Source organism: Panthera onca, chromosome E1 (assembly GCF_046562875.1).
Source record: "Panthera onca isolate mPanOnc1 chromosome E1, mPanOnc1 haplotype 2, whole genome shotgun sequence".
Classification (NCBI taxonomy): domain Eukaryota; kingdom Metazoa; phylum Chordata; class Mammalia; order Carnivora; family Felidae; genus Panthera; species Panthera onca.
The window spans coordinates 18,057,983-18,083,576 of NC_138352.1; the positions used below are offsets into that span (position 1 = coordinate 18,057,983).

A 25,594-nucleotide genomic window follows, 5' to 3' on the forward strand; every position below is an offset into this window, starting at 1 on the left:
GTTTATTTTTCAGAGCAAGGGAGAGACAGACAGACAGACATCGTGAGTGGGGGAGGGGCAGAGACAGGGAGACACAGAATCCGAAGCAGGCTCCAGGCTCCGAGCTGTCAGCACAGAGCCCGACGCCGGGCTTGAACTCAGGAACCCTTGAGATCATGACCTGAGCCGAAGTCGGACACTTAACCGACTGAGCCACCCAGGCGCACCCCACTTTTTTTTTTTTTTTTTTTAGTTTTTTAAGCTTTTTTTTTTTTTTCTCTTTAAACTCAGCACTGTATTAAGCACCAGGGATTCAGCAGCTAGAAAGACCAGGGGTGTTGATCTGAGGTTCCCGAGCAAGGAGACAGAACGTCTGAACACGAACATAATTTCAATTAGCGATAAGTATCATAAAAAAAATAAGATAGGAAGAGGACATAACAGGAAACCGTGTCTTGGAGACACGAGTTTAGATAGGGTGATTGTGGGAAGATGAGTTTGAATTGAAATCTGAAAAATGAGAAGCAACCAGTCTGATAATAGCCCCGGGGTGGGGGCGGGTGGGGGGAAGAAGAAGGAATAGTAGGGGTGAGGGGTTGGGGGGGAAGCCGCAAGAAAGAAAGCAGTTTGGTATCATCTGCAACCAGGAAGCAGGCCAGTGTCCCTGAAACTTCGTGATCAAGGGAAGAGTAGACAGCAGGTCAGACGGTCAGGCAGAGGCCAGCTCATATAGGACCTCATAGGCCATTGAAAAAGAGGCCTGAGGACAGTAGAAATCACTGGAAGGTTTTAAGCAGGGAAATGACAAGTAGACTTTTTCTAAGTTTATTTTTTATTTAAAATGTTTAATGTTTATTTTTGAGACAGAGTGTGAGCAGGGGAGGGGCAGAGAGAGAGGGAGACGCAGAATCCCACACAGGCTCCAGGCTCTGAGCTGTCAGCACGGAGCCCGACGCGGGGCTTGAACCTACAAACCATGAAATCATGACCTGAGCTGAAGTCGGACGCCCAACTGACTGAGCCACCCAGGCGCCCCTATGTATTTATTTCTGAGAGAGAAGAGAATGTGGGGAAGGGGCAGAGAGAGAGAGAGAGGGAGAGAGAGCATCCCAAGCAGGCACCAGCTGTCAGCACAGAGCCCAATGCGGGACTCGATCCCATGACCATGAGATCATGACCTCAGCAGAGATCAAGACTTGGATGCTTAACCAACTGAGCCACCCAGGCACCCCGTCCAACTTTTTAAAAATCCATTTACGTAAGCTCTACACCTAACATGGGGCTTGAACTCACGGCCCTGAGATCAAGAATCGCACGCTCCCCCACCTGAGCCAGCCAGGTGCCCCTCTTCGACTTTTTTATCATGGAAATTTTCAAAAAAATACAGAGGTTAGAAAAAACAATCATCATGAGGCCAGTGTACCCTTTTCAGTCTGGTCAGTAATTATAATTACATTGAATATAATTTTATCTGTATAGCCATCCAGCCTCCTCCTCCTCAGATTATTTTGAAGTAGATCTCAAAGTGTATGTTATTTCAGAGGACCACTTTTAAAAGATTACTCACACTGCTCTGGGCAGAATAGATTACTAGGGGATTAGAATGGGGAAGCAGGGAGAGGAGGAGGAGTCCATTGAATAGGCCAGGCAGGGAAAGATGTGCTGGAATATGGTGGTGGAGGTGGAAATGGTGACGAGTGGTCAAATAGGGTATATTAGATTTTTTATTTTTTCTAATTTAAGTGAAACTTTAAAAATTAAAAAGCAATTTTAATGTTATATCATTCATTTTTTGCAAGAGAGAGAGGGAGACACAGAATCTGAAGCAGGCTCCAGGCTCCGAGCTGTCAGCACACAGCCCGACTCAGGGGCTCGAACTCACAGATCGTGAGATCATGACCTGAGCCGAAGTCGGGCACCCAATCCACTGAGCCACCCTGGCGCCCGTAAATTTTTTTTAATATTTATTTTGAGAGAGAGAGAGAGAGAGCTTATGAGTGGGGTAAGGGCAGAGAGAGAGAAAGAGAGAGAATCCCAAGCAGGCTCCATGCTGTCAGCACAGAACCTGACATGGGGCTTGAACTCACAAACTGCAAGATGGTGAGCTGAGCTGAAATCAGGAGTCAACGCTTAACCAACTGAAGCACCCAGGCACCCTTTAAATTGTTTAGTTTTAAGTAAGTTCCACTACCAACGTGGGACTTGAACTCAAGACCCTGAGATCAAGAGCTCTACTGACTGAGACAGTTTTTATTTATTTATTTACTTATTTATTTATTTGTTTATTTATTTTGAGAGAGAGAGAGTGAGTGAGCACAGTAGAGGAGCAGAGAGAAAGAATCCCAAGCAGGGCTTGAACTCACAAACCATGAGATCATGATCTGAGCTGAAATTGAGTCGGATGCTTAACCGATTGAGCCATTCAGATGCCCCAAATTTAAGTGAAATCTTTTTTCAAAATAAACAAATATGTATATATATATATACATACGTACATACATATGCGTGTATATATATATATATACATACGTACGTACATATGCGTGTATATATATATATATATGCATATATATATATATACATGCACATACATGAGGCCTGGACAGCCATGTGGTCTCAGGCATATGTATATACATGTATATATAGGAAGGGTATATACATGTATATATATATATATATATATACACATATTTTTTAAAATTACTTTTTATTGTTTCTTTTAATTTAATTCCAAATTTGTCATATACACTGTGGTCTTGGCTTCAGGAGTAGAGCCCAGGGATTATCTCTCACATAGGACACCCAGTGCTCATCCCAACAAGTGCCCTCCTCAATGCCCATCATTCATTTTCCCCACACCCATCAACCGTCGGTTCTCTGTATTTAAGAGTCTCTTATGGTTTGCCTCCCTCTCTGTTTTTATTTTATTTTTCCTTCCCTTCCCCTATGTTCACCTGTTGTGTTTCTTAAATTCCACACGAGGGAAATCATGATATCTGTCTTTCTCTGACGGACTTATTTCACGTAGCGGAATACACTCCAGTTCCATCCACGTTGATGCATTAGGATTTTATTTTTAAGTGATCTCTGCACCCAACGTGGGGCTCAAACTCACAACCCCAAGATCAAGAGTCACATGCTCTTCTGACTGAGCCTGCCGGGCGCCCCAAATCTGGGTGTATTTGTGATGCAGAACTGGCACGAATTCCCGATGGACTGGACATGAAAATTGAGGGAAACGGAGGCATACCAGGTTTTGGGCCTTAGCAACTGGGCATTGGGGGTGCCTTTCCGTGAGGTGGGGGGGGGGGGCTCTGGAGGAGAGGTTGAGGGGGTGGTTGAACTTGCAAGTCTGGAGTCCGGGGGAAAAGCCGGGGCTGCAGATACGGATTTGGGAGTCGTGAGCACATTGGTGGTATTTACAGGCGTGGGCTGGGCTGAGGTCAGGTAAGGAGGCCTGGAGATGAGGAGATAAGGGCCCAGGCCAAGCCCCAGGACACTGAGAGGAGTCGGCATCCAGTCTGGGGACTCTGGAAGTGCTGAGCACTGTTCACCACCAGCTCTGCACACCCCTGCTTCCTAGAAGATTAGTCTCTCTGAGATACAGGGACACAAAGCAGGAATGAACGGAGGTTCAGCTCTGCTGGGTCCTTGTGGTGACCAAAGGGAACCTGGCTGTCACATCCCCTGAGTAGCCGGGGCCCTCCTCTTTAACAGCCCATTGATGGGCTCTCTGGTCGTTTGAGATCTGGGGCTCAAGCAATTGGCAGGCTCTACCCTCGCCCCAGCTCCGGTCTCAAAGCCCTCACCGTCTCCGCAGCTAAAATGGGTAAGAGAGCACATGGCCCGAGGGGGGCCGGACAGCCGTGTGGTCTCATGGAAAGACGGGACCACTGAGTCCCAGGAGTGAGCAGGTGCTGTGAGGGATGAGCCAGACCCGAGCCTACCTTGTCCTCAGGTGCTCCAGGGTGGTCAGCCGACCTGCACCACCTTCCCAGAGCCTCACGCTGATGCCCCAGCGGTATGGAGACCTCTTCTGGGAGAGCCTTAGCCAAAGGCCCAGGTGGGTAGAAACAGAGCAAAGGAGCAGGGAAGGGAAGGCCGGACAATTTTAAACTAAGCCCTGTGGCAGTGAGCCCTAGTCTGGGGACAGCTGGCCCACTGGCTGACGGACGCTGGGGCAACTACTGCCAGATAGACAGGTGGTTGGGACGGGCCGTCAGAGAAACAATACGGATGGGGGTGTCCTCTCTGCACGTAGCTCCCCGTTTGTGCTTTACAGCCCCACCTGGACGGAAGAATGGCACATCCCTCCCTCGCCGGTAGGACAAACTCTGTCCTTTTAAGGCACTTTTGGGTTAAAATTGCACCCACCACCGTCTTATCCTCAGCCCTCCTTGTCACCTCTTCCCTGCTGCCCCCCAACCAGTGCACTGACCACGCACCCTCCTTTCTATACATCTGTCACCGTGTTTTCCAGATCACACCTGTGTTGTCACGATCTGGGCTCCCCAAGACCTCTGACTCCCTACTTCAGTCCAAGTTCTCCTGAGAGACCCAGTTCTGCCCTCTAGCCCCTGCCCTCACCCCATTCTCTGGCACAGAGAGCCACTGGTTGCTCCCAGCCTGGCCCGTACCCCCTTGAGAGGCTCCCGCCCCCTGAGGTGCTTTGCAGAAGAAAGAGAAGGAGGCCACATTTGGCGGGAATGCAGCAGGGACCTGCGGGCATCCCAGCCCAGGTGAGGGCCGTCACTTATCACCTGGAGGACCTAAGGAGGCGACAGAGAATCATCAATGAGTAAGGAGGGACATGTGGGCAGAGTCTGGGGACAGGAGGGTCTGAACTAAGGAAGGGATTGGGGGCTTTGAAGGAAGTGGGAGGCTGTATGGGAAGAAGGCCCGGACTTGGTGCAGAACGTCCCCCGTCCCCCGTGTGGAGGGGAGGAGGGAGCTGAGCACGCAGGCTGAGCCTCAGGAGCTGGACAAGGTGGAAACTGGGTCACCGAGGCAGGAAAGCAGTCCACAGAGCTGGAGGACAGTGGGCAGCCAGAGGCCACCTCTGAGTCCCTGGACTGAGGGTGCTTCCGCCCAGGGCAGCAGGGACTGGGGGGGGGGGGGGGCGGCGCAGAGGGTTGGGAGCGAAGCCGTAACACCACTGGGTCCCAGCAGGAAGTATTTCGGGGCAGAAAGGTGAAGCCTGGAGAGGCAGAAAGCTTGGCCTTCAGGCGCCGCGTTCCTAAGCCTCCGGTCCCCACAGACTGAAGAAGGCTCAGTGGGACGTCTCCGGGGCCGCACCTGAGCCCCTGGCACCTGCCACTGCCGGCTGCGGAGTCCCCAGCGCCACCGAGTACCCGGGTCTGGAAGAGGCGAGGGCTACCTATCCACAGGAGGAGGGCCACCCTGTCACCACTGGCAGGACCCAGGTCTGGCCGGAGGAGCTAGGCGGAGTGCCGGAGGGTGACGGGGATGGACGCCCAGGGCCCGTTTGGGTGGCTGGATTGGAGACGCACAAACGCGGGCAGGGAGAGGCGATGGGGGCGGGGGCGCTAGGACACCTGGCGAGACCTCCTTTCCCGTTCTTCCGTTCCTTTCCCAACTTCTCTCATCCTTACAGCTGCTCTGGTCCCCCTGGAGCCCCCTGGGCCTGGGGGGGTCTGGTGTCCCCAGACGACTGGGCTCTCTGGCCTCCTACAGCGCTGTCCCAGCGGGCAGGAACCGCCTCCGCTCCCCCTGGGGCATGGAGGTGCAGTCTGCGGAGTAAGGAGGAACCCCCAGGCCCTAGGTGTCCGCGCGCTGCCTGGTTGGGGGGGGGGGGGGCGGGCAGGCTCGCCGGCCGACCTGGAGCCTCCCCCTGGTGACGCCGAGGCCTTTCCCTTCCGCAGCCTCTCCCAGCGACCTCCCCGCGCTCGGCACTGGGCGCTAACAGCCCCCTTGGCCGCCCGTGTCAAGCCACCCCCCAGGGCTCCGCACGGCCTATCGCCCCCGCCCCCAATCGCCCGCCCGCGCTGGCTGGCACTGTGTTCTTTGCTCTGCTCGGGTATTAAAAAGCAAGCGCGTTGAGCCCGAAGTGTCTTTCTGCTCGTGGAGCAGTGATGGCGAGGCTGGCGCGCACGGAGGGCTGCGTCACCTCGAGGACCCGGCTAAGATGAAGTCGGGCTGGACCCCCCGAACTCGAAGAGTCCCGCCGAGCCCCGCTCTTCCAGCCCCGGGGCGGCCCGCGCCCCGCTCTCTCGGCCCGGGCTCGGGCCGCACTTCCGCCCCCCGGGACCCCGAAGTCTGCCCCCCAAGTCCGGCCGCCGGACCCCCGCCCCGCTCCCCGCGCCGCCAGGGTTTCCCCGCCCCCCTCCCCCCCCCCCCCCCCCCCCGTCCCCTTAACTGCGAGGCCCCGCCCCGTGCGCAGTGACGTCGGACGCCGCTGTCAGCGGGCGCCGGGGGGGGGGTCGGTGTGGGGGAGAATGGCCGCTGCCGCCGTCACCCGCGGGACCCCGGGAGGTAAGAGCCGGGGCCTCGCGCCCGCCTCTCCGCCCCCGCGCCAGGGGGCGCCGCTCCCGGGCCCGCACGCCGCTCCGCCCGGCTCGCCCCCGCGCCGGCCCCCGTCCTCCTTCCCGCGCCAGGGGGCGCCGCTCCGCGCAGGGCCCCGCGGCGGACCCCGCGCCCGGGCCCCCGCCCCGGCGCCCCGCCGCCCCGCGCCCGCCGGGCTCTGTCCCGCGGCGTCCCCGGGGCACCCCTGCGTGAGGGCGGGAGGCGGACCCTCCCACGTCGGGGCTTCTCCGGGGACCCCCGCCCGGGGCCGCTCCGCACCCTGGCAGGCTGCCTGGCCCGGACTGCGCACCTGCGCCCTGGGGCGGAGTCCTTACCCAGACCCGGCTGCCCGGAGCTCTCCCGGCGCGGACCGACCTCCTCCCCTCTCCGCCCCGGACACCTGGCGGAGCCCGCAGCCCCGAGCCCGCGCTGAGAGCATCCTCCCGCTTCCATCTGTGCCCTCGGGAGGGTGGGGGCTCAGGCTGGAGCCCGAGTGGTAGATGGGGTACGGTGGGCCTGGAGGCCGGGGGCAGGCAGAGGCGTTTGGGGAGAGAGCTGGTGGGGGAGGGGTGGGGAGGGCCGTCGGCCTCAGAGTGGAGGATGGGTCGTCCCGAGGGAGGGAAGCTGGGGTCCGGGTACCTGGCCCGGATGGATCCTCCCAGGCCCTGACCAACCTAGAGGAGAGGGCGTAGGTTAGGATCAGTCGTCAGATATGCCCTTCCCCTTGCAAATATCAAATCGAGAAGGAACTCAGGGTGTGTCTTGTAAGGCCTAGCTCTCCAGCGGACTTAGATCTCCCGCCCTGCCCCCAGTGTCCAGGCTCTCGTCTGCCAAACCATCCTCCAAGGACCAGGTGCCCGGAGTCCCACCCCCAGGCCCTGACCCCACTGTAGCCCCAGCCTCCACAAGACCCACCCTCACACACACACACACACACACACACACACACACACACACACACACACTGGGGCCTCTGAAGCGCCACCCCTCCAGCCTTCTCCCCTCCCCCACCCCATTTGTCTCTTCCTGATGATTCTGTCGGAGAGGGGGTGTCTCCCCACTCCTGCTGGTTCCTCGCACGAGGTCTGGAGTCTCCCTCTGCTCGGTTCTGCTCTACTCTCCCATCTCAGTCTAGCCCTTTCCCCTCGCCTCTTCATCTTTCCCGGGTACCGCGACCCAGCTCCGCAGCCCTCTCCCGCCTTATTCTCCTCATCCTGGGTCAATGTGGGCCTTCTGCCGTGACCTTGTTCTCTGCCTTCCCAGCACAGACTCCCCCTCCCCCCGGCCTCTCAGGCCGGGGGTGACCTTGCCCCCTGGAGCCCTCAACATGAATACCAAGGACACCACCGAGGTTGCTGGTGAGTACACAGTCTGTGGTGACCCTTGGTTCTTGGATCCCTGCTCTCCTTGTCCTGGTTCCAGATGCTCCCAGGGCTTTGCATCCGGCCCTTTTGCCCTGGGCCGTCACAGAGGTGTCAGAGGCCGCCCTGACAGAAGCCCTCTCTTCTGCTTCCCTCTAGAGAACAGCCACCACCTGAAGATCTTTCTCCCCAAGAAGCTGCTGGAGTGTCTTCCTCGCTGTCCGCTGCTGCCTCCAGAGCGGCTTCGCTGGAATACAAATGAGGTTCTCCAGGGAGCTTGGGGGGAGGAGGACCTCGCAAGGCCTGGTGGGTTGGAGGAAGGCCAGTGGGGGTCTTGCTGTGTCCGTGCTCCTCGTTGCACGATATTGCTCTAAGCTCTTTGCGGGTCACGGAGGAGGTGTAGAGACCTGTATCTCGTAGGAGCTTGCTTCTGGGCATATCCACCTGGGTAAAAATAACACTTACCACCTACAAAGTCTTCCTTACAAACCTAGTACCGTGCTGACCTGTGTTATCTCATCCAGTCCTTGAATGACCCTGTGGGGCAGACACTGTCATCCCTGTGCTGTAGACGAGGCAACTGGTCTACCTTGTGGGGTCTATTTGACCATAGAGCCTCTGCTGTTAATCAAACCACCACCGGTGTTGGCTCTTTCTGGAGGCACGGCCCTCGTGTTACACCCCTTCTGTACTCCGCACACACGATACGTTGTGCTGCTTGATCATCACTGACTTAATTCACTAAACGAGGATTATCGGCAAAAACGTACGTGGGTGGTGATGTTAAAAGTGTGGGGAAGCTAAGGGCAGCGAGCAGGGCTTTTCGGAGAGGTGGGAAGGGATTTGGCCTATGGGGTGGCTAGGATATCTAGGCACGTCCGGCCTATAGGATACTGACACGCGGGAGCTGACTGCTCAGGGCACGTTCAGAGGAGAGTCGATGGACCGGCCTGGTAGGAGTGGTAGATGGAACATAGGTAAACAGGGAGAGCAGTGACTTGATTCCTGGTCCGAGAGAACCTTGGAGCCGGGCTGAGGAATCCAGAATTCCTGGCCGTGTCGAGCCATTTAGGTTTCTCGAGTCAGGAGAAGACACAAAGATGGGTTTTAGAAAGAGCAAAGTAACAGGGCAGCATGAAGAGTTGATGATGAAGAGATCAGACTTGACCCCAAGGTCAAGGCCCCCATCGAGAGGAGGGAAGGAGAGGTTAGACTCTCGTCTGAGATGAAACCCGGGATTCTCGGGAGGTGGTGGTCCTGGCTGGGAGCAGACGTGGGCGCCAGCCCGCCCTGGCCGCCAGAACTCAGGAGGGAGTGGGGCCGAGGGCCAGGAGTGGGAGGCCAGGCTGAGACTCTGCGAAGGGGACACCCACCTGAGCGCCCCCTGTCCTACAGGAGATTGCGTCCTATTTGATCACCTTCGAGAAGCATGACGAGTGGCTGTCCTGTGCCCCAAAGACAAGGTGAGCTTTGTGAGGTGGGGCGTGGCAGGGGGTCCCAGATCCTGTTTCCGGAACGCAGGGCCAACCCTTCCCTTCCCAGGCCTCAGAACGGCTCCATTATCCTCTACAACCGCAAGAAGGTAAAGTACCGGAAGGATGGTTACCTCTGGAAGAAGCGCAAGGACGGGAAGACCACCCGCGAGGACCACATGAAGCTGAAAGTCCAGGGCATGGAGGTGAGCCGGGTGCCAGCCATCCGTCCTCGGCCCGGTCCCAGCCATGCCGGGGCCCGGTGACCTGCGTCCCCCTCCCTCCTGCCACCCTGCCCTTCTCACTCACGTGCCACGGCCCCCTCCCCCACCAGCTCCCTGGGATTAGGCTCCTGGGAGGGCATCGGCGCCCACGCCCCTCGCCTCTCCTGGAGTCCCTCGGGGGCCTGTGTCCTGAAGCCCCGAGCACCAGTCACGGCGGCTCCTCTGCCGGGCTGTGCTCTCGCCCTGCCTCCCCGTCTCCAGATGGCCCCTCCCCCGCCTCCAGTCTGGGCCTTGTCTGGGTGCTAGGACCGGGAAGGCGCATGGGGAGCCCCCCCCCCCCCCCGGGGCAGGGGGCGGGGGTGGCTGGGGAAAGAGGAGCTGCTGGAAAGGTTGGGATTCCTGCAAAGGGACTGAACAGAGGAGGAGTCGGGGAGCAGACTAGCCCTCCCCCCACCGCAGCCTGTCTCCTGGCAGTGTCTCTATGGCTGCTACGTTCACTCTTCCATCGTGCCCACATTCCATCGGCGCTGTTACTGGCTGCTCCAGGTGAGGCCCCGGGGCTCGGGGAGCTGGGGGCTGGGAAGAAGGGGGGTAGGGGGTGGAGAAAGTCCCACGTGGGGGGGGGGGCGGTGAGGCCGGGGGCGCGCGGGAAGAAGGCCAGGACGAGGAAGCCGAGCCCCCCGTGGACCCCATGGCGCTGTGTGTCTGCCTTGGGCTCCCAGAACCCTGACATCGTGCTTGTGCACTACCTGAACGTCCCAGCCCTGGAGGACTGCGGAAAGGGCTGCAGCCCCATGTTTTGCTCCATCAGTGGCGACCGTCGCGAGTGGCTGAAGTGGCCCCGGGAGGAGCTGCTGGGGCAGCTGAAGCCCATGTGTAAGGCCCGCGGGGGGCTAGGGCGGCGCCGCTGGGGGCTGCTGGGGGCGTGTGGACGAGGGCCTCCACACCCAGAAGCCCCGGGAGCCCGGGAGGGTGCTTTTCCGAGGGGCCACCCGGACTCCCACCGTGTCCTGAGGTCCGGGAACGCGGAGAGAGGGGGCTGAGGGACATTTGGGAGCTGCGCGTCCGAGCTGCTTTGAGGCAGCTGGCCAGAAGCCTCGGAGCGTGTCAGGCGCTTGGAGAAGCCGGCGGGGCGCTGTGGGGACGGTGTGCGAGCCCCATGGCACCCCCTCCCCGCGCCCCACCCCACCCCCACAGTTCACGGCATCAAGTGGAGCTGTGGGAACGGCACCGAGGAGTTCTCCGTGGAGCGGCTGGTGCAGCAGATCCTGGACAGCCACCCGACCAAGCCCGCACCCCGAACCCACGCCTGCCTCTGCAGTGGAGGCCTCGGTTGGTGACCCCTGGCCCCGGAGCTCCCCCCCACCCACCCGGCCACGCCGCGCCTCCTCTGGCCGAGGGCTCCCCCGGCCCGCCAGGATTTGCATGCGGATTTGCGTGTCTTTTGCACGTCCCGGAAAGCTGGGCCGGAGGAGCAGAGGCCCTCCCGGCTGGCTGCACACGGGCTCCTTTCCCCGGAGTTCCAGCAGCCCTGGCTCCTTCTCTGTCTCCTACTCTTAGCAACTCTGGGCCACCCCAGCCCGGCGGTTGACACCTAGGCGGTACCGCCTCGATTCTGTTCTCTTGTCCTGTTTCTGTGCCTTTACGGGTCTCTCTCGGCTACTCTTCTGCGGGCTCCTGCAGTCCTGTTAACTCGGGGAGAAGGGGCACCGCTTCTGCCTCCCAGTGGCCACAGTCGGTATTACATCTCGTACACGCGCAAAGGGCGAGGAAACGCCTGGAGGCTGCCGGTAAGGGAAGGTGGAGAATGAAGTGTCCTTTTCCTTTTCTCCTCCCACCCTTTTCCGCTGCAGGTTCCGGGAGCCTCACCCACAAATGCAGCAGCACGAAACACCGCATCATCTCTCCCAAAGTGGAGCCCCGAGCTTTAACCCTGACCTCTGTCTCCCACCCCCACCCCCCTGAGCCTCCTCCGCTGATCGCCCCTCTTCCCCCAGAGCTCCCCAAGGCACATACTTCCCCTTCTTCTTCCTCCTCCTCTTCCTCCTCTTCCTCAGGCTTTGCGGAACCCCTAGAGATCAGACCTAGCCCACCCACCTCTCGAGGGGCGTCATCCAGAGGAGGCACTGCAATCCTCCTCCTGACGGGACTGGAGCAGCGCACTGGAGGCTTGACGCCCACCAGGCACTTGGCCCCCCAGGCTGACCCCAGGCCTTCCGTGAGCTTGGCTGTGGTTGTAGGATCCGAGCCCCCTGCCCCACCAGCTCCTCCCAGCCCTGCTTTCGACCCCGATCGTTTTCTCAACAGCCCCCAGAGGGGCCAGACATATGGAGGGGGCCAGGGGGTGAGCCCGGACTTCCCCGAGGCAGAGGCCGCCCACACCCCCTGCCCTGCCCTAGAACCCGCTGCTGCCCTGGAGCCCCAGGCGGCTGCTCGGGGTCCCCCTCCACCGCCAGGAGCAGGTGGGAGAAGAGGAAACCGTTTCTTTATTCAAGATGACGGTAGCGGGGAGGAGCTCAAGGCCCAGGGGTCTGCCCCACCCGCACCTTCACCCCCTCCTTCGCCCCCACCTTCACCTGCCCCCTTGGAGCCAGCAGGCAGGGGAGGCAGAGGGGAGGCCTTGTTTGGAGGAGCTGCTGGGGCCAGCGAACTGGAGCCCTTCGGTCTCTCGTCATTCCCTGACCTCATGGGAGAGCTCATCAGCGACGAGGCTCCAGGCGCCCCTGCCCCAGCCGCCCCGCTCTCTCCTGCTCTTAGCAGCATCACGGACTTCTCCCCAGAGTGGTCCTACCCGGAGGTGAGCCTCAGGCCTCGCTCCCCTATTTTTCCTACCCACGCCGCCACTTGGTTTCCCTTGGTTTGTGTGACCGCTCACTTGTCGTCCCACCCTATTTTCGCTGTCTCCCTAGTTAGCCCTCCCTCCTGCCTTCTCCCCTCTGCGGGCCAGGTGGCGTGGTGTGGGTCCCCAAGGTGCCTGGGGAACTTTGTCCTCTCGGTGACTGTGTCACAGGCAGGGCACTAGGGCGGCCCGGCCTGGAGAGAACATGACGGGGTGTGATGGCAGAGTCTGCCTTCGGCAGTGGAGAAGTCCCGCTTGCTCTCAGCTGCCCCACAGAGGGGAAGGACCGTGGGAGCCTCAGGCAAGGGAAGCAGTGGGTTCCCCAATCTGGGCAGGAGCGTCGGGAGGAGGGACAGGCTAGCTGACCTCGCCCCGCTGCAGCCCGCCCAGTCCGTGTACCCGGAATCTAGCACAGGGCCCCGCCCTGCAGCACTGGTGCCCGAGTGAGCACCCCACAGGGTTCCGGTCACACGGCGCCCGGCCTTCTCTCTGCAGGGTGGGGTCAAGGTGCTCATCACAGGTCCCTGGACTGAGGCCGCCGAGCATTACTCCTGTGTCTTTGATCACATCGCGGTGCCAGGCTCACTCGTCCAGCCTGGCGTCTTGCGCTGCTACTGTCCTGGTATGGGGACCAGGGATGGCACGGGGACTGGGGACGGCAGGATAGCACCCGGGCGGTTAGCTTCCAGGAAGTGCTGGGAACGACTCTGTCGGATCTTGAGCCTGAGTCCTGTGTCCCCGCGATGGGCAGATGTTCCCCAGGCTTATGTGTCAGAAGGTCTAGGCTCTGGTCTAAGGAATCTAGTCCTCGGCTCACTGGTGACCTCGGACAGGTCCGCTCCTTTCTTGGGTCCGTGGCCGCCCCTCTTGTAGGGGCAGGCATCTGCCCTGACGGGTTTCCAGTGTCCATCCAGGCCCTCTGGCTTGGTTAGAGTCAGTCTTTGGTTCCAATCCAGGGAGCATGAGAAGGGAGACATGTTGGTCTCCTCCAACCTGTCCTGGACCGAAGGACATTGCCTTCTAGATCTGGGCTGTCCGGTATGGTAGCCATCAGCCACATGTGCCTGAGATTAATTAAAATGAAATAAAATATAAAATTCGGCTCCTGCCTCTCGCGAACCACATTGAGTGTTCAGTAGCCGCACGTGGCTTAGCGCTCCCCCACCGGGCGGTACAGACACAGAACCTCTCCACTGAGGTGGTCCGTCTACCACCACCTTGCCTCCTTACCGTGCACCCAACAGTCAGCGTTACTGGGACCTCAAGGGCCACCAGAGTGACAGGATAACAGGTTTGCCGTCTGTGAGTGTCGTCCCCCCCCGCCCCCGCAACGGCCTGGTTCAGCATTGCATGGAAGGAAAAGAGAGATCAGAGAAGCTGGGATCAGGGATGCTTTTGGCCTCTAGTCTTGGGACCCCGGCCTGGTGGTGTCGTTCTCGAGGCCACAGAGATGCGGAGAGCCTGGGACACAGCTCTCACTAGACACTGCTGGTGAGCAGTTACATCTTTTCTGCTAGCCTCAGCATGGGCTCACGACCTCTGGACTCTGACCTTGGGGGATCAAACTTCTTTTTTTTCAACGTTTTTTTATTTTATTTTTTTTTTTTGGGGGGGACAGAGAGAGACAGACAGAGCATGAACGGGGGAGGGGCAGAGAGAGGGAGACACAGAATCGGAAACAGGCTCCAGGCTCTGAGCCATCAGCCCAGAGCCTGACGCGGGGCTCGAACTCACGGACCGCGAGATCGTGACCTGGCTGAAGTCGGACGCCTAACCGACTGCGCCACCCAGGCGCCCCGGGGGATCAAACTTCTTTATAAGCGTAGGTGTCTCCTGACCCTCAGCTTCCAGGCCTTGGTGCTGAATAAGAAGCATCTTCACTGCAGAGTCCGCAGTCCCAGGTGTCTCTGGCCCATAGGAGGTTTTAAGTTCCTGAATGAACGGAGTGGAGTCCCTTCCCCATCAGGACCAAGGCCACTTAAGCAAGGGTGGAGGGGAGCCGGCTATGAAATGATCATGTGTGGCCTTCACGTGGGGGGCCAGAGAAGGAACCAGGGAGAGAGCCCATGTTGCTGACCCTGCCCTCCCCAGCCCATGAGGTGGGGCTGGTGTCTTTGCAGGTGGCGGGGCGGGAGGGGCCCCTTTCCGCCTCTGTGCTCTTTGAGTATCGAGCCCGCCGATTCCTGTCACTGCCTAGTACTCAACTTGACTGGTTGTCACTGGACGGTGAGTACTTAGCCCTCTGACCCCTTGGCAGGCCCCACAGCCTTTGAGGACATGCTCCAAACCCCTCAGGACTCCGGTGGCCACCGCCCAGCCCCCAGTTTACCCCCCTTTTCCCAACCCCTGCTTCATTGGTCATCTCTAAATGCAGCAGCCATTGCCCCCCCCCCCCCCCTATCTCCTCTTCTCCGGAAACCTCGGAGCCGTCTCTGTCCCAGCTCTTGGCCTGTCCTCTGTCCCAAAGATGGGCTCTAGGCAGGCAAGGCCAAGAGTCGGGAGCAGGGACAGGGTGTAGGGCAGTGCATGTGGGGTGGCCACAAGCGTATGTATGTATCTGTATGTGTATTTAATTTCCTTCCTTAATTTTCTCTCTAGTTATGAAGATAGGTGGTTGCTGTAAGAAAGTTAGGAATAACAGAAAAGCATGCGGTAGAAAATGAAAACGGCTTATAACGTTACCACTTGGTGACATTCGCCTTTAATGTACTTTCTTGCACGGACAGAGGCGCACATGCTCACGCATATGTGTATCAAGTCTAGACCCACGTGTGTTCCTTACGGGTTATCCCTCCTGTGGCTTCCAGCTGTTTCCCTGTGGCACCTGCTTCTCCTGGTCCTGCAGGTGGCCCTCTCCCCCCACCCGGACTTCCTTCCCTCAGCGCCCTTGCCCCCCCAGCCCCCATCTGCCTCACTCTTGGGGGCGGTCCCCCCCCAGCCTGGCCTGCTCATGAGTTCTGCCGTGGCTGCTCCAGGCCTATGTGTTCCTGGCTCTCCTGTGGGCCTCCACCCTCCCCCTGCTCCTTGGACTAGTGTCCTGACTTGCCCCTCTTCTTCCCTTCCTCTCCTCTCCTTCACCCGGTTTACCCTCCTGCCCCCTCCCTTGTCTTTCTGTTCATTCTCCACTCCCCACCCCCATCACCTCTTCCTTAGTCCCCCTTCTGTCCTGGCATCTCAAGTGGGACCTCCTCAACCTCCACCGTGTCTCCGTGCATGTTTTCCCACGGCCCCGATCCCCTCCCGCCTCCCCTCCTTGTCCTTGTGTGATCTCAGGAGGGGACAGATATAGCTTGGGGTGTGCGCGCGCGCGCGTGTGTGTGCTTTGTGCACAGGGTGGGGGAGGAAGAGGAGGAATGGACGTGGCCGTCCGTCTCTGTCACCTTCCAGCCCTGCCACCCTCTTTGTGGACAGCTGCCGGGGGACTGGGAGGAGGGGGTGGTGCTTTTTAAATCACAGCCCTTGAGCTCTCTGGGCAGTGGATAAGAGAGAAGAGGGGCCCGGTGTCCTTCAGCCCCAGCATGGGGGACAGAGGTAGCATCTGGGGCAAGGAGAGCTGACGGAATAGTGCGTCTAGAAGGCTGGGGGGGCGTGTGAGTGAGACCTGGGCCAGCTTGGGGCCGCAGGCTGTTTGGGAGCTCCCACCGTGTCTGTGTCTCAAAGGACGCAGTTCTGGTCCCCGGTCAGCGGGTAGCGTTAAAAGCCCCAGTGTAAGGCCCGCGTCCTGATGGACCGTATTGGGGGCGGGGAGGGTGGGGCAGAGGGGCCGCTGTTCCGGGGGCGAGGAAAGGACGGGAGTCTGCCTCTTCACCCCCAGCGCCTGGGACAGGCCCAGTTGCGTTCGGGGCGTCGCCCGGACCCTGCCCCCCGCTCAGCCTCGTCCCGTACCTCTCGCCCCTCAGACAACCAGTTCCGGATGTCCATCCTAGAGCGGCTGGAGCAGATGGAGAAACGGATGGCCGACCTGGCGGCAGCCGGGCGGGCTCCCTGCCGCAGTCCTGCCGCGCCTCCCATTCAGGTACCTGTGTGACGAGGGAGCTCGGGAGGGTCTTCCCGGAGGAGATGGCTCTCGCGTGTGGCTCTCCCGTCCCCGGCTTCCTCCTCCCTGACGTCACCCCACTCCGGCTCCACCGCGGGGCGGGAGTGGCTATTCTGGGCACCCTCTTGGCACGACGGGCTTCAGACTATTTCTGATCTGAAGAGGGTGGGGGGAGGGGGCCAGGAGAGCAGGGGCCCGGGTCTCCGAGGAAGCAGACGGGGAGAGGACTCTGGGCTTCGAGAGGAAGAATCCGTCTGCGGGGGAGGAAGCTAACTGGGGGTGGGGGACATCCAGGACCCCAAGCCAGGGACACGGATGGCCCAGAGAGCTCTGGGTGGCAGGAAAGCTACTGGTGCGGGAGGTGTGGGGAGGGCAGGACGGGAAGCGGAGAGGACAGGGGTGGGGTGGCCAGGGCCATCCTGAGCCAGGGGACCAGACGCTCGGGTCCCGGCACAGGGGTATCTGTACCGCAGGACGAAGGCCAGGGACCCGGGTTCGAGGCCCGTGTGGTGGTTTTGGTAGAGAGCATGATCCCTCGCTCCACCTGGAGGGGTCCTGAACGTCTGGCCCACGGAAGCCCCTTCCGGGGCATGAGCCTCCTGCACCTGGCTGCCGCCCAGGGCTACGCCCGCCTCATCGAGACCCTGAGCCAGTGGCGGTGAGCAGGGCAGCGGGCAGGGGGACTGGGGCAGAAGTACCAGGGGACGGAGGAGGGACCAGAGGACCCGGAGCCCCGCCAAGAGGGAAGGATCTGCACTCGTGACAGACTCTCAGCCCCTCACGTTATGCGTCTCTGACCGTCTTGCTGCACCGACCCCGGTGCCTCTGGACAGCCTGCCCTCCTCCCCCGTTCCTTTGATTCTGATGCGCCTGCTTTGGCCACTTTTACCGACTGGGCTCGTGTCCCTGTCCCAAACCCTCCAGGAGCGTGGGGACAGGGAGCCTGGACTTAGAGCAAGAGGCTGACCCGCTCAACGTGGACCACTTCTCTTGCACCCCTCTGGTGAGCGTGGGCGGGACCGCGCGGGCCAGGCGCGTGGCCGTGGGAAAGTGTCGAGGGACGCAGGGGAGGAGCCGGTGGAGCTGGGGAGGAAGGGCCCCGGGCCTCACGTCCACGCTCCCCACCCTCAGATGTGGGCCTGTGCCCTGGGGCACCTGGAAGCCGCCGTGCTCCTCTTCCGCTGGAACAGACAGGCGCTGAGCATTCCCGACTCACTGGGCCGGCTGCCCCTGTCCGTGGCACGGTCCCGGGGCCACGTGCGCCTCGCCCGCTGCCTGGAAGAGCTGCAGAGACAGGAAGCTTCGCTGGAGCCCCCACTTGCCCCGTCGCCCCCCTCCTCCAGCCCAGACACCGGTGAGGGTCGCCCCCGATCTAAGAGGCTGTGGGTGGGAGAGCGAGAGGAGGAGCAGGGAAGAGGAGAGGGGGGTGGGAAGAACGATCTGGGAGGGGTCATGGAGCTCCTGCTGCCCTTGCCTCTCCCCTGTCCTTGCAGGGCTGAGTGGGGTCTCGTCACCCTCGGAGCTGTCGGATGGCACGTTCTCTGTCACATCAGCTTATTCGAGCGCCCCGGACGGTAGTCCTCCCCCCGCTCCTCTGCCGGCCTCAGAGATTCCGATGGAAGAGACCGTCCCAGGCCAACTCTCCACTGGGGCCCCTGAGGCCCCCCTATTCCTCATGGACTGTGAAACCACCAACTCCCAAAGGCCAGCACCCTCACCGCCTCCTCTCCCACCAACCACCGAAGGGGGGACTGCTCCTGAGGAAGCAGACGGCCCGCTGGCCGTGGACGTCATCCCGGTATACTGCTCGTGCTCGTGCTCACGGACGGTAAAGGCTAGAAATGGCACGAGGTGGGGGGTGGGGGGGCGGCAAGACTGAGCGGACGCTGATCATCCCGTGAAGCGGAACCTGAGTCTGGCTTCAGTTTGGGAGGAAAGGGCCGTTTACCTTTATTTTGGGACGGGCAAGGCAACCCTTGGCTCTCCCATCAGACCTTGTGACTCAGAAGTCATGAGGTGTCAGAGATCAAAAATTCTAGAGAACAGCCTCAGCTGGAGCTGGGCTGAGAGGTTACCTGCTGGTCCGTGCAGAGATGAGGTTTTGGGGGAAGCAGCCTGACGGAGGGAAGCGGGTGCCGTGTGGAGCAGAGGCTGACAAGCTGGCGAGTCTCGCAGAGATCTGGGGTGGGGACGAGGCTTGCACAGGACAAAAGCGAAGCAAGTCTTGAGACGGGAGTGAACAGAGGAACGAATCTTCGAGCCTAGCAGCGCACTTCTCTGCTAAGACCTGGGGAGGTACCCATCTTGGAGAGGCCAATGGACTAACTGGGCACCTAGTACCAGAAGCACAAAATGCTTCAAGTCGGCAATGCGCCGGCTTCACAGCTAGAGCCATCTGGCAGGGTGTCCGGTAGGTGGCAGGCACCGGGCTCAGGGGGCCGGGGGCTGCAGGCACGGCCGAGCCTGTGGGGAGCACACGTTGGTCAGCTGGCATGAGGCAGGGGGGCCAGCGGGCAGTTGGCCCGGAAGGGCCGGTCCTTCCCTTGTTCCACTCCTGCAACCCTGTTCGGAGGAGGTCCGTCCCGTCCCGTCTTCCACGCCGTCTCAACACAGGGCCATAAACTCAAGTGGGAGCCTGGCAGGCATATGTAAATAGTGGCTGAGAAGGACTGGGGAGCAGGGACAGCCATCCCCGAGGCCTGTCTGGTGGTGAGGGGAATGACAAGACAGCAAGTGGACGACGGTGACAGCCTTGGCGGGGCAGGAATGTCTGGCGGCTGGGACTGCTCCCGACTCACCGAGCCTCTCCTCTGTGCAGGTGGACATGATCTCACTGGCCAAGCAGATCATTGAAGCCACACCAGAGCGGATTAAACGGGAGGACTTCACGGGGCTGCCCGAGGCTGGAGCACCAATGAGGGAGCGGACAGGGGCCCTGGGGCTCAGCGAGACCATGTCCTGGCTGGCCAGCTACCTGGAGAACGTGGACCATTTCCCCAGCTCAGCCCCGCCCAGGTGACCAGCTCAGGACAGCACGTCCAGATTCGTCAGGGCGAGCAGGGAGCGGGGAGGTCCTTCCCTGGAGCCAGCGCTCCGTTCTGGCCCGGGGCCCCAGCCCCCGAGGAAGAGACTGGTACCGGCTGAGGGGCTCTCAAGTCCCCCTCCGGGCTCTGTGGCTGGACACGCTTCACGGTGGGCCCCAGGACACCCCCTCTCCCTGTCCCTGCAGCGAACTGCCCTTCGAGCGTGGTCGCCTGGCCGTCCCTCCCGCCCCTTCCTGGGCAGAGTTTCTGTCCGCTTCTGCCAGCGGCAAGATGGAGAGCGACTTCGCCCTGCTAACGCTGTCGGATCACGAGCAGCGGGAGCTGTACGAGGCGGCTCGAGTCATCCAGACGGCCTTCCGGAAGTACAAGGTCAGAGGCCGGGGGTCCCGCGGGATGAATCACAGCCAGCCCGAGGTCAGGGGACGTGGTGGGCTCCAGGCTGGAAGTCTGAGGCTTGGTTCTCGCAGGGCCGGAGGCTGAAGGAGCAGCAGGAGGTGGCGGCCGCAGTGATCCAGCGCTGCTACCGGAAGTACAAGCAGGTGAGCCCTTTCTCCCCTGAAAGCTCGCCCCCACCCCTGAGCGCCCAGAGCGCTGCGGGAGCCCTAACCCCCTTCTCTCTCCACAAGCTGACCTGGATCGCGCTCAAGGTATTAGGCATGAGGTCTGGGTGCGCGCTTGTCCCTGACAAGCCGGCCTCTCCACCAGCGTGTGGATTAGAGACCGGCACCCGCCGAACTTGGGGGCGACCCTCAGGGCGCTGGGGCTCTGTCCCTCGACTTCACCCCCCGTCCCCGCTCCCCTTCCCTGCAGTTCGCGCTGTACAAGAAGATGACCCAGGCGGCCATCCTGATCCAGAGCAAGTTCCGGAGCTACTATGAGCAGAAGCGGTTTCAGCAGAGCCGCCGGGCGGCCGTGCTCATCCAGCAGCACTACCGCTCCTACCGCCGCCGGCCCGCAGGCAGCCTGCCCGCCCGCACCAGGTACGGCCCGCGGACCCCCTCCCCGCCTTCCCCTGCCTCCCCTGCCAGGGTCCAGGGGCTAGGGGCGGGGGCGCCGGCGGGGGCCACGTCTGCTCATCGCTCCTTGGCTTCCAGCAGGGGCTCCTTTCTCACCAAGAAGCAGGACCAGGCAGCCCGGAAGATCATGAGATTCCTGCGGCGCTGCCGGCACAGGTACCCGCGTCCCGGGCCGCTCCCCGCGGCCACCCCCACCGCCCCCCCCGCCCCGTTCCCATCGGCCGGCGTCCTCACCCACTCCCCATCTCCCCCGCAGGATGAGGGAACTGAAGCAGAACCAGGAGCTGGAAGGGCTCCCCCAGCCCGGACTGGCCACCTGACCGCCGCGCCGCCTTCCTCACCGCCCCGGGGGCCGCTTCTGGCAGTCTTAACCGAGGCCGGGCCCTCGGCGGGAGGGGAGCCCCCGTCGGCCGCTGTCCCGCTAAGCGGCGGCCGGAACCCTCCCGGGGCCCCCGCCCCGCCCCGCTGGGGCGCGCCCCGTCTCTCGGCATCCCCCCCCCCCCCTCCAACACCCCCGGGCCCGCGCCCCACCTCCCCGCATCTTCAGCCGCGACCTCCGGAGCCCCGCCTGCCCCTGCTCCGCGTTTCCCCGCTGCCTGCACCCGCCCCGGCCCCCTCCCGACTTGCCTTATTTATTTGTTGGACGCGTCTCTGAATGTATCCGCCTCGGTCCCGCCCCCGCCGCGCGCCCCCGCCCGACTCCGCATGCCGGCGCGCGTCCCCGTCCCGGGCCGCCCCGCCCCCGAGGGGAGGGGCCTGTACATACTGTAACATACAGAGCAGAGTGAAGAGTCTATTTACGGCGCCGCGGGGAGGGCGGCGCGGCGGGGGCCCCCGGCCGGCTCCACGAGCACTTTCTACTTGTGCATGGGCTTGGTTTCTACGAGTTACCATTAAACATCGCTGCACCAGCCAGCCTCCCGCCTCTGTCTGCGCCGCGCGGGCGGGCGGGCGGAGCCTCGGCGGCGGGGGACAGCGGGCGGGGCGCGGCCGGCGCGGGGCTCTCCGCCTCCGACGTGTTTCCGGCCTTAAAGGCATTTCGCCCTTCCCTTTAAGACGCGCCGCCCCTTCTCAGTCACTCCCAAGATGGCGGACCTACTGGGCTCCATCCTGAGCTCCATGGAGAAGCCACCCAGCCTCGGGGACCAGGAGTCTCGGCGCAAGGCCCGAGGTGAGGACCCCAAATCCGCAACCGCCTTTCTTCGCCCGGTTTTCAGGACCACACTCTCCCCCCCCCTTCGGACGCTGCCGCCGCCTCAACCTTGAAAGACCCCCTCACAGGCCCCTACGGAGACCCCCAGAGTCCCTAAAAGGGCTGCCGGCCCGCCCGCTCTTGTTAGCGAGCGGTGATTGGCTACCTCAAGCCCAGCGCCGCCTCCCGCCTCTTCCCTACTGGCCTTCCGCAGTCCTTGTTTCCAATTCGCCGGCGAGCCCGCCCGTCCGCCGCTGTCGTGCTCTGATTGGCTGGCTTCCTCCAGCCCCTGGGCGTGCCTCGCCCGCCCTCCCGCCTCGCCCCGCCCGCGGGTCGGGGGGTGGGGGGCGTGTCCGGCCCGCGAGTCCTGGCAACCCCCAGCCGCATTCCGATTGGGTCCAGGGCACGCCCGTCCGCCACCCCTTCGCCTCTATTGGCCAGCTCCACTTAGAGCTCTGCCCACGAAGTCTTGTCCCACCTTCCTCGGGCCCGCCCCGCCCCCAGCGCCTCCTATTGGCGGCCGGGTCCTTCGGGTGCCCTGCGCCCCTTCCCCGAGCACCTTCCCTGCCGCGTCCCCGCCGCCCCTCCCTCGAGGTCAGCCTCCCAGCCCCCGGCTGCCTGCCGGCGGATCGCGCTAGTGACTGGAGGGACAGGGACGCTCCTGCCCCCGAGCGGCTCCCTGCGGGCGGGCTCCCCCGCGCGGGGGCCGGGATCCCGGGGTACCGTCGCGGATCGCGCAGCCCCGAGCGCGCAGGAAATGATCACCCTGCAGTTTGGTAGCCACCTTGCAAAATAATTGTCACGAGGGCAATGACCCAGGGGCCCTGACCCGGTGAGCGGACAGAGCTCGGAGGAGATCGGGGACGTGTGCGAACTGGACACTGGAATTCGTGCTCTCCCTGACTGCCTAGGCGGGGCTCACCAGCGGCAGTTGGTGGACCAGGAAGCTGAAGTGCATAGTGTTAGGTCCTCGCTTGAGGTCACAGGGTTACTAAGTGGTAGGGCTTTAAACCTGGCTTTAAACTGGAGTTAAGCCTACTCGATTTTTTTTTTTTTTTGCCAACATTTTTTGGTTTTTTAACGTTTATTTTTGAGAGAGAGAGCATGAGCGGCAGAGGGGCAGAGAGAGAGGGAGACAGAATCTGAAGTAGGCTCCAGGCTCTGAGCTGTCAGCACAGAACCCAACTCAAGGCTCAATCCCACGAACCTCGAGATCATGACCTGAGCCGAAGTCGGGCACCTAACCGACTGACCCCTCAGGCGCCCCTTGGCCAACATTCTTAACCTTAATCTTACGCCACTTCCTCAGATGCAGAGGGACCCGTTAGAGAGCTGTCAGTGGTCAAGATAAGATGCACTGATGGCAAAGCCCCCGGGATGAGAGAAAGAACGCCTAGCCTGAGCTATCAGGCCCTGGGGCCACGGAGACTAACGGGATGGGAGGTGAGCAGGGCGCCTGCCCTCCAGCAGCCCAGAGTCTGGCCCGAGAGACAAATACAAAGTTACATTATGTGGGTTCTCAGCACCTGCTCTAGTGGCTGTCTGAACCAAATGTGCTTTGGGCCCAGAGGAAGCGGCAACTGTGACTCATGGTGGGTCTCGGTGTGCAAGAGGAGGAGAAGCACTCGAAGCAGAAGGAGCCACAGGTGCAAAGGCCTGGGGTGGCCAGGCCAGCGGGAGGCGGCTCGGGACAGCTGCGGGGGATTTGGTCCAAGGAAGTGGAATCAAGGGTGTGAGGGATTTGAGGTGGCCAGAAAGGGGCGGGGGCGCTGAGACCTGAGCTGGGGGAGCTCCTTCGCAGCTCACCTTGGACTTGGATGCCTGCGCTCCCAGAGGAGGAGGGGGCCTGTCCCTCCAGCGTCATCCTGTCCGTAGAAGTGAGAAGTGGGGGTGTCACAAAATATAGGAAGTTAAATAATTTCCCCTTTCTTGCGTAGACGCCGTGACAGGAAGCTCTTGAAGGCCAGGCCTGAATCCACTCTCCTGACCTCCCCAGCTGTCTCCCGGTTTCTCGTGTGCCGTGGGCATGAAATAAATGCTAATCGGATTCCCCAGCGGGGTTGGGAAACGGGACCTTGCTGTTCCCGCTGCACGGCGGGCTCTTGCAGGGCAAAGCTTGGTCCGTCTGTGCCACGGGACCTAGCACAGCGCCACGTACAGAGAGCGTACGAACCGACGCTTGGCAGCAGTCCTCCCGCTCTCCCAGCGGGCCCGGGTCCCCTTGGCAGCCTGACGGACTCTCCCCGCCCGTGCCTCCGCCCCTGGCCTCACGCTGCCCTTTCTGCCCCCAGAGCAGGCTGCCCGCCTGAAGAAGCTACAGGAACAAGAAAAACAACAGAAAGTGGAGTTTCGTAAAAGGGTGAGGACAGCTGGAGATGTCACAGGCAGCTTCAGGGAGGACCTCGGATAAGTTAGACTTGGAAGGTGGAGGACTCAGGTTTCCCCAAATGTCTCCGGGGAGGAGCCTGGAAGCCAGTGGCGTGGAAGCTGGGAAAGGCGTGGGGAGGCGATGGCCCGATGGCCCGGCTAGGGCGAGGGATGCTGGGGCGGAGCGGCCCTCCCATGCCGTCCTTCTCCTTCTCCCAAGATGGAGAAAGAGGTGTCCGATTTCATCCAAGACAGCCAGCAGACCAAGAAAAAGTTTCAGCCGATGAACAAGATCGAGAGGAGCATCCTGTGAGTGTCCCCGGCCTGGGCGGCTGGGCGGGGAAGGGCCAGCGGGGACCCGTGAGAAGGGGGTGTGGCCCCTCTCCCCCCCACCCCCCACCACCACGGTGCCGCACACTCTCCCCTCCGCCCTCCCTTCCCAGACACGATGTGGTGGAGGTGGCTGGCCTGACGTCCTTCTCCTTCGGGGAAGATGATGAGTGTCGCTACGTCATGATCTTCAAGAAGGTGAAAGGCCCGAGCTCCGTGCTCCCCTGTCTCGTCTTCGGCCTGTGTCCGCCCCCCCCCTCCGGGGGAGAGGCCTGGGATGCCTATGGACCCTTGACCCCGGCATTCCCCTGTCCCCAGGAGTTCGCGCCCTCAGATGAAGAGCTGGAGTCCTACCGTCGCGGCGAGGAGTGGGACCCCCAGAAAGCCGAGGAGAAGCGCAAGCTGAAGGTGAGCTGCGAGGGGCAGGCCCTGGAGCCTGCGGCCCAGCACCCCGAGTCAGGCCCCCTGAGCGCGGGCCTCCCTCTGCACCCCCAGGAGCTGGCCCAGCGGCAGGAGGAGGAGGCAGCCCAGCAGGGCCCCGTGGTGGTGAGCCCCGCCAGCGACTACAAAGACAAGTACAGCCACCTCATTGGCAAGGGGGCGGCCAAGGACGCGGCCCACATGCTACAGGCCAACAAGACCTATGGCTGTGGTGAGGCCCGGCGGGGCTGGGGAGGGCAGAAGGGAGGGGGGGAGCGCCGGACGGCAGGCAGGGGAGAGGCTGTGATCACGGGGCTCCCACCCTCCTCGCCCCGCAGTGCCCGTGGCCAACAAGAGGGACACGCGCTCCATCGAAGAGGCCATGAACGAGATCCGGGCCAAGAAGCGGCTGCGGCAGAGCGGGGAAGAGCTGCCACCGACGTCCTAGGCGCCCCAGCAACCGGGGCGGGCCGGGGACAGGGGGACAGGCTGCTGCTATTAGAACCCATCCTGGAGCCCCACCTCCGCACCACCTCCCGTCCGCGGGCACCGGGCCGGGGAGGCGGGTATGTGACTTGTCACCGTCTGAGCTCAGACCCTCGAGTGGGGTGTGTGTGCTTGCGCGTGGCTGTGCGAGTGTGAATGCACAGGTGGGTATTTAACGTGTATTATTCTCCTTTCTCCTCGGAATTTTCTTCCCCACGGGGCTGGGATTACTCTACACTCAGTAAACACTGTTTGACCCAATGTCTTGGTTTGTCTGAACAGGGAAAGGGGGGTCCTGGGGAGGAA

The 25,594-nt window shown here is 61.6% G+C and overlaps 3 protein-coding genes and 1 long non-coding RNA gene across 27 annotated transcripts in view; 3 read left to right on the forward strand and 1 right to left on the reverse strand.

Annotated features, from left to right (window-relative positions):
* Positions 1 to 6,295, forward strand: part of INCA1 (inhibitor of CDK, cyclin A1 interacting protein 1) — an 8,178-nt gene extending 1,883 nt beyond the window's left edge. The window contains exons 3-8 of one of the 5 annotated variants that reach the window (XM_060647601.3): positions 3,938 to 4,042; positions 4,262 to 4,301; positions 4,584 to 4,777; positions 5,237 to 5,402; positions 5,594 to 5,736; positions 5,862 to 6,271. In XM_060647601.3, coding sequence (XP_060503584.3) covers positions 3,938 to 4,042; positions 4,262 to 4,301; positions 4,584 to 4,777; positions 5,237 to 5,402; positions 5,594 to 5,736; positions 5,862 to 6,039 — 826 coding nt within the window. In that variant the 3' untranslated portion in view covers positions 6,040 to 6,271. Of the gene's footprint in view, positions 1 to 3,937; positions 4,043 to 4,261; positions 4,302 to 4,583; positions 4,778 to 5,236; positions 5,403 to 5,593 lie in introns of all 5 variants that reach the window. The other 4 variants (XM_060647602.3, XM_078437892.2, XM_078437894.2 and 1 more) reach the window with 4 other exon arrangements.
* Positions 6,296 to 6,338: 43 nt separating this feature from the next.
* On the forward strand, positions 6,339 to 20,928 carry CAMTA2 (calmodulin binding transcription activator 2). 14 transcript variants are annotated; one of them, XM_060647596.3, is made up of 23 exons: positions 6,339 to 6,471; positions 7,765 to 7,859; positions 8,022 to 8,125; positions 9,258 to 9,325; positions 9,405 to 9,540; positions 10,018 to 10,104; positions 10,281 to 10,434; positions 10,756 to 10,890; positions 11,412 to 12,355; positions 12,893 to 13,019; positions 14,489 to 14,623; positions 16,297 to 16,412; positions 16,907 to 17,091; positions 17,358 to 17,436; positions 17,565 to 17,787; positions 17,927 to 18,261; positions 19,252 to 19,448; positions 19,663 to 19,846; positions 19,945 to 20,016; positions 20,104 to 20,124; positions 20,288 to 20,457; positions 20,572 to 20,649; positions 20,750 to 20,928. In XM_060647596.3, exons 2-23 carry the CDS (start codon positions 7,829 to 7,831, stop codon positions 20,811 to 20,813), a joined length of 3,645 nt encoding a protein of 1,214 aa, XP_060503579.1. In that variant the 5' UTR covers positions 6,339 to 6,471; positions 7,765 to 7,828; the 3' UTR covers positions 20,814 to 20,928. The 14 variants fall into 14 exon arrangements, with proteins under 14 accessions (XP_060503579.1, XP_060503572.1, XP_078294012.1 ...); XM_060647589.3 differs by lacking the exon at positions 6,339 to 6,471 and adding an exon at positions 6,720 to 7,006; XM_078437877.2 differs by lacking the exon at positions 6,339 to 6,471 and adding an exon at positions 6,721 to 7,006 and having other exon boundaries at positions 20,575 to 20,649.
* On the reverse strand, positions 17,607 to 23,697 carry LOC132688457 (uncharacterized). 7 transcript variants are annotated; one of them, XR_013552143.1, is made up of 3 exons: positions 23,492 to 23,697; positions 18,509 to 19,994; positions 17,607 to 17,717 (listed from the first exon to the last, which is right to left on the reverse strand). It is a non-coding gene; the product is annotated as an uncharacterized LOC132688457 (long non-coding RNA). The 7 variants fall into 7 exon arrangements; XR_013552140.1 differs by lacking the exon at positions 23,492 to 23,697 and adding an exon at positions 21,260 to 21,373; XR_013552139.1 differs by lacking the exon at positions 23,492 to 23,697 and adding an exon at positions 21,260 to 21,373 and having other exon boundaries at positions 18,509 to 19,997.
* Positions 21,557 to 25,392, forward strand: SPAG7 (sperm associated antigen 7). Its single transcript, XM_060647614.3, has 7 exons — positions 21,557 to 21,664; positions 23,977 to 24,044; positions 24,273 to 24,361; positions 24,496 to 24,580; positions 24,701 to 24,790; positions 24,878 to 25,034; positions 25,141 to 25,392. Exons 1-7 carry the CDS (start codon positions 21,580 to 21,582, stop codon positions 25,248 to 25,250), a joined length of 684 nt encoding a protein of 227 aa, XP_060503597.1. The 5' UTR covers positions 21,557 to 21,579; the 3' UTR covers positions 25,251 to 25,392.
* The last annotated feature ends 202 nt before the right edge of the window (positions 25,393 to 25,594 follow it).